A 10236-nucleotide genomic window follows, 5' to 3' on the forward strand; every position below is an offset into this window, starting at 1 on the left:
ACAGACATTCATCCTGTCAAGTCCAGATGCTCGTCTCCTGGAAAAGACCAGCCGGCAGCAGAGCAAGAGTATACAGTGGAAGAAGGCCCGAAAGTACCGCCTGACCGCCTCCAATTTTGGGACTGTCGTGTTCCGCGAGCAATGGACGCCAAAAGGACTGCACAACTTGACCAGTCACAAGGACCTGTCACAAGTGAGGGCTGTACATTAAGTACAAATATCAATGGCACTATGAATGTTTCATGCTGTAAATTGGTTTCTGCGGGACGTGCTGTTGAACCAGAATATTGAATAAAGTGAATGAGTACTGAAACTATCTCGCATAAATATTCGGAGCCAGAGAGGAACGGGGTCAAACATTTTTGAAACTTTTGCAGTTTGTGTGCATACATATGCAGGTGCACGTATAAACATGCGTGCATTTCTTTCAATATAAATCTCCTAAGCTAGACCGTTGAAGTGTCAGCTGAGGACAAGATTAAGCCCGCAACGCGGCCGGTACTGGGTCGTAGTTCCCGATAGCCGTGGAGCAAGCGCAGCTCCGAATGACTGAATGGTCGTTCGCAATGCTCATACAACTCTTTCTGACAAAGTGTGAGACGTTTTCGTTTTGTGTATTTCCTATTTATTACGAAGGCCCTGACACTGTTCAGTTATAGATGAGGACATCGGAAGCTCACGCGACGGGACGCGTACAATGGTATGGCTTTCATGCATTACAAGAACACCCACGGATATTATATACAAGCCAAATAGCGCGAGTTTCGACACAAAAAGACAGACACTAACATTTCACTAACCTGCGGAGCCACAGAAAACTTCGCGGAGCTGAAATATGTACACTGTGTACCATAATTGGCAGCACGACTTTCCCAGGGTGCTTCACCACGTATTTTCACAAGAACTTTGCGTCTGGCAAGAAAGAATCAAATTTATCTTGTCATGGACGGCCCGGTTTGTTCAGGGATTCACGAAACATGCAAAGTCGTAGTGTTTCTTTCCAACCAACGAGTTGAAAAGCGGGCTAGCACAGCCAAACCATGGAGGGGCTGAGGTTGGTAGTCTGCTTGCTAGCTCTCCTCGTGACATCCGCTTGGTGCTGTGACATTCTATGGGAATTGCGAATATGTTCGTGCGTACGTTTGTACGTTTAAGTGTGTATACACACATGTAAATTTGAAAAATTTTCGAAGCGGTTTGTACCTCCAGACTTCCCCCACCCCACCCCAAATGCTACGCCGATAGCGGACAGTGTAAGGGACGTTTTCCTCAAGTTGTCGACCGCGCCGGGTGTGAGTGGAAAGCACATGCCAAGGATGACACCCCTCGAGCAATGCTATAGAATCATAAAGCTCGCAAGAAGTCTTCTCATTATTCGCGACTGTTGCGGTGCAGATTCCAGCCGGTGTCAATTGATGGCCTTCAGCTGTCTGGTGCGGTAGTCTTCCCAAGTAGCGTTTACTTTCATTAGCGTTGCGGTGAACGGCCTACAGGGTTAGAATAGTCGGCTCCGGATTCAAAAAATCGGCGACATTGTGGATATCGCAAAGCTCTTCGAGCTCGATGCTTCGTCGTCTTGCGTCACGGTTAGGTCGTGGCGTCGGATGGCGAAGTCTCTATTCCATGGTTTTTATTGAGTGATACTGTAGGCTTGTCGGCCGTCACAGGGAGGGTCAAAAGCAGCACTCTTGTATGTGGTACATTACATTTATAAAAAAACTAAAAAAACACACATTTAGTTGCCAGGTCTGGTACACGCCGCTACGTGTTCTTCTCAAGCATCCGTCTGCCCTTCAGCGCGTTCAAACGTTGTCGGAATGGTTCGTTTATCGTCGTAGTCATCGGCGCATGATCATCTGGAAAGCGGCGAACATCAACCGCTCCTCCATGGTATGCTGCATTCAGTTTTGCGGATATGGACTGGTAGACCAGCGTCTAGTAAGGCCAATGTATGCTCGACATTGAGGCGGTATCGGCGGTGCGGTATCGCCTCAGCGGTATCGGCGGTGCGGTAACGCAGTATCGGCGGTGCGGCGTCTTGACGTGGACGCGGAGGGAGAGCGTGACGACGGACTGCAGCAGTGTACGTCACAGTCTGCGGCTGGGGCTTCACTGCCTCAGGAACATCCAGTGACCACTTAACTTTCTACCCGGTCGTACGCTTCAAGCCAGCATTCTGCGTCTTCGCGTGATGATCGGGGGAAGGTTGGCAGCTGCTTGGGTTGCTGTAGCATGACTGTGACGGCAGACTGTGACGTCATCGTGCCTGCTGTCTTTGTCGCAGTGGCTTTTGGCCTCTGGGCTAAGGCCCCGCCTTCTGGCGGTAGCTCTTTTTGCCGACGGCCAGCTTGACCTCCCGGTAATAGATTTGGCGTCTCTTCTTGACAGTTTGGACTTGGTTCAAGGCTTCCAGGGGGTGTCTGGAGTATGAACGACCCAGCATCTCCGTCACATGGGACGTTGTCGTTAAGGTGAAGTACACAGAATTCAAGCCGAAAAGGATCGAACTGTTTATTGGGCGAATTTGTGCTCGGTAAAGAAAGTAGCACTGAAAGTGTGACAGTACCAGCAATCACAGTGGCCCGTCATCAAAAAACTGATGGCTGGCGGATCGCGTCGTCTTTATAGATGAGTGACGAAAATCCCAGCGTTATCCTTGGAACTTGCGGTAGCTCCAGAACGAACTCAACTACTTACATCGTGCGCGCTATGTTATTAGGACAGTCTAAACTATCGCGCAGTTTCCCAAACATTACTGCGTGGCCTGCATCGAGTGCTGACAATATGATTCTGTTGCTGAAGCCCACTACCATATTAAAATGTAGAAGTAAGCATGCCTAGCAATACGTGGAATAAAGCAGCGTCATGTATACTTACGGTGGTTGCATTTCTTAGCGCAAGCGATTCGCGTCAAATGGACGCCATCTTTAAGACAGTTATCCCACATGAACTGTTGGCACTGGTGGGAAGTGTGGTTGTAGAAATATCTCCAAATTCTCAAGTTTCCGCAGAATCTCACTTCCTCCATTAGTGGTTGAGAGCATTCCCTTTTACGAAGTTTGCTTTGAAGGCGTGCGACATCTAAAAAGGGAAGGAGCGATCGAACAATATATGTATAACAGCAAGACTTTGTGCGGGACACGATATTGGTGGAAAACGTATGGACATTGCAACTGCTTACTGGGAAATAGCAATTCATCACTCCATTTATTTTCACCATAACATGAGATGTCGTTTTTTGTAGCTCTTCGAATCGCATTCCGAACAATATGCACTCGCCTCTTGGCTACGTATGATATTCTACTCCAATGATTTTGTACTTGTGTACCATGTCAAAACTTTTTCATACATCAAGGAGTTTCTGCAGCACATCCAAGTCGAACAGACAACACATGTTTATTAGAATTCATAGTTGATAAATTGAACAATAAGAAATCACTGAGAACGTTTCGTCCGCCAAGCTGGTATAGCGGTTGCTCTGGTCAGCTGCTGACCCAAAAGTCGCGGATTAGGTCCTGAGAACGGCGTTCGCACTTCGATGGTGGCGAAGTCCTAGGGGCCCGTGTACTACGTGATGTCAGTGCGCGTTAAAGAACACCAGATGGTCTAAATTTCCGGAGCCCTCAACTACGGCGTTCTTCACAAACATATCATGGTTTTTCTACGTAAATCACCACCAATTGTTATCTGACAGCGTTTCTTCTTGATAGAACCCATCGGCGCTTGTTTAATACGTGTAAAGCGCGACACCAGCGGTGATATAAGGGGGAATAAATATACAAACAAAACGCCGCTTCCAGCAGGAAAATATGATTTTTTTAATTCCGGAATCAGGAAGTAGTTATCGCAAGAAGGGGATGAAGTATGCTTCTACGTAAGTGTGCCTCTGCTGAATGAAAAGAAAAAAAAAACGAATAGCCTAAATATTGTCATGATTGATGTGAGAAATAGAAAATATGATAATCGATTGCAGATAAGCACCTCAAATATGCGCAAAAATTGAATAATGCTTTGTCAGCGGCAGGGTAACGTCCTCAGTGTCATTCTCGAAGCAGTGTTAGCACAACATTTACTTCCCTTTTTTATGCAACAGACCCCATATAGTTCGCTCTCGGGCATCCTGAATTCTATTAGAATACATTGGCCGGTTAACGCTGAACTGCACAGGCACATTTTAGCGGCCTTTCGCTGCAAATCGTCCACAGGACCCGATGCTCCTCTAAACTGTGGTTAAAGCATCTACCGCTTTCGCACTCGCAACATCTCTGCTTTGAGAGCAGAATGTGGGAAGACAAGTCCTGTTTGGCAGCTACAGAGTGCGTGGGATGCTTTTCTGTGCCCATATTCCACTGGTCGACACGTTCACTTAAGCTCATTCGAGGTGAAAAGTAACTGAGAACGCCGTATCCTATGGCCACTCTCCGTGCTATAGGAGATATCCATGCGACAGGCTGTGCACATAAGGCACCGCCTGCAGCTCACTTTTTATGTTTTTTGCAGGCTCCTTGAAAAATGGTCGTTTCTGTTGCGAAATGTGTTCATGGTAACTTAGCCTCTTTGGCGAGCAGGGCAGTCGAAAAAGCCATCAAATCAGTGTTGGTTTATTACGTGCAAAAGCACGGGGGCCGTCTGAAAAAAAGAAATCATAGTTTTGCCACAATGGCGAAGCAATGAATGTGATAACACAAATTGTAATATTACGCGATGTAAGACTAGCACCTATCTCTTTTGTATTCGATCTCGCCTGACTCTACAAAACGCTGGTGCAGGGAATACGGCCGCTCCAGCGAGATGAGCGGTTTTCGTGCAACTGCCGTCGCAACGCGAAGTGGCGAGAGCAGAGCACGTAGAAGGCCACATGAACCGCTCGCTCATGTCTTCTCAGATAGCGAGTGCACCAGTGATCACGACCGCCTCCTTATTATCAAAGTGCACTTTGCTGCTCGACCGACACAGCAGCCCTCCCTTCCCCAAGCGTACCTTCACGCTGCTTCAAGACGGGCGAGGCGACTCCTCGCTGATTGATGAGAAACTGACGGCAGGCCTCGCACGCGGTCTGATGTTGTCGCTTTCACCCTCCATGCGACGGGGATGGCCGGCTCGCTTCATCTCTGTGTCAGCCGGGTTTATCGCCCGCGCTCGCGTGCTTCTATTCGCGGGTTTAATATACAACGCGCGGGTCGATATTATCGATTTGAACTTTTACGGAACGTGACAGCGCAGAGAAAAACCCGTCGAGAGTACATATATTTACTTTCGCAGTAAAAGCTACAGTGTCGTAACACTCCAAGAACGCGGACGACGCGCAAGGTAATGGACGTTATCGGCTTGCACATTGCCCGTAGAATGTCGCTTTAGGTTAGCCAGGTTGACTTTGTCCTACTTAATGCTTCTAGAGACTACATGGGACATGGTATCAGCTTCCACTGGCGCGTTCATCCCAAGCCATCGAATGCCATGTTGGCTGCTATTGCAAATAAGCCGCTGAACAGTCATAAATGTTATCCAGGAGGATATCAGCTGTTCCGCAACCAAGTTGAGCTTAGGCAAGTGAGTGGCAAGGGCGGATACACGTACCCACTTGAAATGACTGGCTTGAATTCTTGTTAGATCCCAGCAGAAAACACTTTCGTGGACGCTTATTCTTCACCTCTAAGCGTGGAATGCGATAGCGTCATCGGGCCCCGTGGTGATCGCATTCTCATTCACTTGTCATGCTTCGCTTCTCTGATCTAAACTGTGCCGTGAGTGCGTGAACGTCTGTGCGCGTTGTAAGCTCTCTTAGAGTGCTTACCAGTGCAGTTGCGAAGTACCACTATGTCATATTTCAACATTTTTCAATTTCGCGAAGTACCCTACATGCCGGTAAGGCACTACGCGTCCCTAAGTAGCTGTAGATTATTTCATGTTGTTGTTGCTGATGAGTACGAATTAATGCTGTATCATTTCCTAAGCCTTAATGAGGCCCCGTAATACTTTTCGAACATCGTTAGCAAAAACAGCCGATCGGTAGTCGAGGTTCCTGCGAACATGAGCCAATCGTTCCTGTATAGCACACGGTATGGAATTTACAATTACATAAAAATAGTATGAAAAATCGGGAAAGTTCTTAGATATTCTGGCGCAGCCTGTGCTTAGCGGCGGTTCCGTAAGACGAAAGCGCAGAAAAGCACGCGTAGCAAAACAGGATGGAAACCAGAGTCCGCTACGTGACCCTGTGCCGGTATCTACTAGCGTCTACAGTTCCCCGGTTTCACGGCACCAAATTTAATGTACCAAGATGGACGCCATAGCTGCCCCTATATTTTTGTTCCTCTTCTAGAGTGTAGCCTCATCTCCAATGATACAGTTACGTGTTTACTAGACATGACCACTGTCGACATCGATTTATAAGAAATAGAGCATGTGATAAGCACATTCGTAAGATGGGAATTCGTGAGAGAAACAGCAACCATGTGTAAAAATAACGCAGAAAAGTGAGCAACTAGCACACTACTAGCACATCTGACAAACAGGGAGATAAAATATCTGACAAAATGAAGGCGACATAAAATTTCATAACACATGAACTTCCCCATTCCAAATGTACAATGAAGAGGATGTAATCAATTTAAGTAGAACACAGCGCAGCCATAATGCTATTATACCAGCAAGCTCCACATGAACGCTAATAAACGTTGGTTACTATAGTTCCTCCATTGAAGCCGTAGCACAGGGACGGAGGAAGAGGACAGGACGTGCGCTACTCACAGTGTCCTCTTCCTCGGTCCCTGTCTTTTCGGCGCTATGGCTTCAATGAACGTAACAAAACAAATAGCCCAAAAGCCTGTTCTCTCGAATTATAATTCCTCTTTGGTTAGTTGTCTCTGATCGCGCACCGTTATGCAAGAAGATATGTAAAGCAACTGTTGCCACGTATGTTACCGTGTTCTTGTGTGTAATGTCGTATTCGCGTAGTTCCCACTGCTATGTTGAATATTGACATCAAAAAATATCTCCTTAGTTTACAGCAATGCAAAAAAGGGTCTCTAGACAGGCGTTTAAAGTCTCTTCACTGCTGGGAAAGAGAAGCAATAAATATCTGCATAGTGTTCGGCACTGTAACGTAATTTATGCCTGACTCGTCGTGCAGGTGGCGGAAATATCAAAAGAAAGAAAAAACTGAAGATCCGAATGAATATGCGATATTCCATATCTACAGATGATTTCGCAACACCTAAAGAAAAAGCTGGTGGTAAAGGACATAGTGCCACTACTTCACCGACGTTTGGTGTTCTACGTGCCCACACAATCACATCATTATGTGGGACACGACAATGAGGGGATGAGGATAAACGGTGGCCCTTTGCGGTTCATTCATGCGCTCTTTATCTCCTATGTAGACGGTTGTGTTGAATTTGAAGGGACACTAAAGAGAAACAATGAATTGGCTTAGATCGATAAATTGTGCTCTGAGAACTCTAATATCATTAATTTCGCCATCATTGGTTTATTATTAGAGGAAAAAATCAAGTTCAAATTTTGATTTTTAAATTTCACGCCGAAATCTCCCCGCGTGAAGTCACGGATTTCAAAGTGTATTTATCGTATATCGGTGTCATTGCCTCAACAATATTTCCCCAAACTTGGGGTGTTAAGTCTATAGCCCCCTAAGAGGACAATGTACTTCATTTTTACCGATTGGGAAGTACGTAGTTCCTAGTAGGCGCTATCAAAACACCTGAAGTCACGGTGAATGGTGCGGAAACTTCAAGGTGGCGTCGCCACCCACTTTCCGATCGAAACTGCGCAATAGGACGGGACACTAAGAAAGGCAAGACAAACGAGCGCTCGGTTGTCTTGCCTTTCTTCGTGTGCCGTCCTATTGCGCAGTTTCGACCAGAATGAACTCGTACCAACTCGCCCTACTCTCCACGCCACCCACATTTCGGTTTTGCGCGTTTTCTCCCTTACTAAGCGTCTTCTCGCAGCAAGGGTGGTGTTTTTGGTATCGTGAAAGAGTACTTTACTAATATGAGACAAATGATTTTGCTCTTTAGTGTCCCTTTAACCTACCTTACCTTACGCCATTTACTTCAATTTCAAAGTGGCGTTTTCAAACTAGGCTAGTTTGGGCTTGTTGGTGGTTATACATGGTGACACTTGTGGCGCACAAAAAAAAGACACGGACACGAACACGTCCAGTCGTCACTTTGTTTGTCCGTGTCTTTTTTTTTTCTGCGCCAGAAGTTTCACAATGTAGTTATACTTGCCTTGCTTGCCAAAGATGTAACTTGCGAAACGGCAAATTAAAAGATATTTGGTTGCGTCCATTATTTGACAATATAAAATTTACCACATGCAAAAAGCGGACTAGGGCGCAATTTTCTAAATTGTAACCGTTTTCGTGAAGCTAACACAATATTCCAAAGCCGCTGTTTCCCCAAGTAACTGCATTGCACTTTAGGTGGCGATATTGGAGCGGAGTCATCGTTTCATAGAAAGTAAACGTTAGGGAATAAGCCTGCTTGCCACGTTTCGCGAAAAAGTGTGCGATTTCCCTTTGGAAATTGAAAGCTTTAACTAACAGTTACTGAGAACATAATATACGCACAATGAATTGAAAATATAATAGCATACATACATACAGACAACATTATTATAGTCCTAAAAAACAAGAACAGCAAAACAAAACGTTTTGCCAACGGCAAAAGAAATAGTTTCCCTCTCCCCTACGGCCCGTGTGAATAGCTGCTACCCTAATCGAACAACTTTACTCAACAGTGAACGTCTATTTTCATTTAGGCGGTGTGCTATAATGCAATTTATTGCAGCATGAGCACTCTGCATAAGACGAATAACTGCATCAAAATCGCCACCTACCAGCTCGCGTAGTTCCACAAAATCGGACGGCAGTCATCAAGACGGCAACGAAGCACACGTGCACTTTCAGCATAGCGAATTGGCAGGTGCGTGGAAAAATAACCGATTGTGGTTATTGTACGCATGCGTATACCTTTTTTACGGCACCCTAAATATCATCTAGGCGGGCGTTGTTCAGGACACTAAAAAGGCAAACCAGCAAATGCCGCAGCGTTTTCTAACGTCAGCAGTGCACCTGTCACGTTTTGTTTACGCAGGAATGAGATGACCGAGAAGATTTAGTGTGCAGAGTGTAGAAATTAGAAAAGAAAAATCATTGAAGTGGTCTATTGTGGCATCGGCAAATTATACTGCTGAAAGCAAATTCATTATTTATAACATTAAGCGCCGGGGTTTAAAGTGCCAAAACCACTATGTGATTATGAGACCCGCCGTTGTGGAGGGCTCCGGAAATTTCAACCACCTGGCGTTCTTCAACCAGCACTAAAATCGCACAGCACACGGACCTCTCGAATTTCACCTCCATCAAAATGCGACGTTCGTGGCCAGGATCGGTCCTGCAGCTTTCGGGTCAGCATCCGAGCACGGCATTTGGTGTCTCGAGAAGTTTGAAGGACTCGAGCCATGTCTTTCATTCTTTGCTTCCATCGCGATATTTGCCCATCCATAGGGCCCCTGACGTCGAACCGTGTATTTGCGACACGGGCTTCTTCACGCTGTCGCGTCATGATTTCCAGTGTCTGGGTTCATATACAATGCGAACACCTGTGGCGCATACCGGCATACTACGGACGGCGGTCTGAGGCTCTTTGACATGACTGGTGGAAAGGGCTTCATGAGGTACATGACAGGGCATTAAATTTATTCAGGTCTTGAACGTGCGAGTCGCGTTGACGTTCTCCTAACCAATTTGACGTGTACCATGTTATAGAGATGACCACCAGAGCGCCAAGACGTAGGCGGCTACGTCTCGAGATAGATAGATAGATAGATAGATAGATAGATAGATAGATAGATAGATAGATAGATAGATAGATAGATAGATAGATAGATAGATAGATAGATAGATAGATAGATAGATAGATAGATAGATAGATAGATAGATAGATAGATAGATAGATAGATAGATAGATAGATAGATAGATAGATAGATAGATAGATAGATAGATAGATAGATAGATAGATAGATAGATAGATAGATAGATAGATAGATAGATACGGAAATTGCCTTCGGTATGCCAAGAAATGCTCCGCAGTTAACACGGACAACGCCTCCAGCTACTGAACAATCATTGTAAGCACAAGAATGCACAAGTGTGGAGAGCCAAACTACAGAAGTGCACACCTAGTGCATTTGTGAACTGATACCGCGAA

The 10236-nt window shown here is 45.7% G+C and overlaps 1 protein-coding gene across 1 annotated transcript in view; it reads right to left on the bottom strand.

Moving 5' to 3' along the window:
- The window catches only part of LOC119373292 (uncharacterized), a 34413-nt gene extending 25461 nt beyond the window's left edge, over positions 1-8952 (bottom strand). The window contains exons 1-2 of the mRNA XM_037643317.1: positions 8863-8952; positions 2878-3081 (exon numbers count right to left, since the gene is read on the bottom strand). Of these exons, the coding sequence (XP_037499245.1) occupies positions 2878-3081; positions 8863-8935 (277 nt within the window). The 5' untranslated portion in view covers positions 8936-8952. The remainder of the gene's footprint in view (positions 1-2877; positions 3082-8862) is intronic.
- Between the last annotated feature and the right edge of the window lie 1284 nt (positions 8953-10236).

The sequence above is a fragment of the Rhipicephalus sanguineus genome, chromosome 11, assembly GCF_013339695.2.
Source record: "Rhipicephalus sanguineus isolate Rsan-2018 chromosome 11, BIME_Rsan_1.4, whole genome shotgun sequence".
Taxonomy (NCBI): domain Eukaryota; kingdom Metazoa; phylum Arthropoda; class Arachnida; order Ixodida; family Ixodidae; genus Rhipicephalus; species Rhipicephalus sanguineus.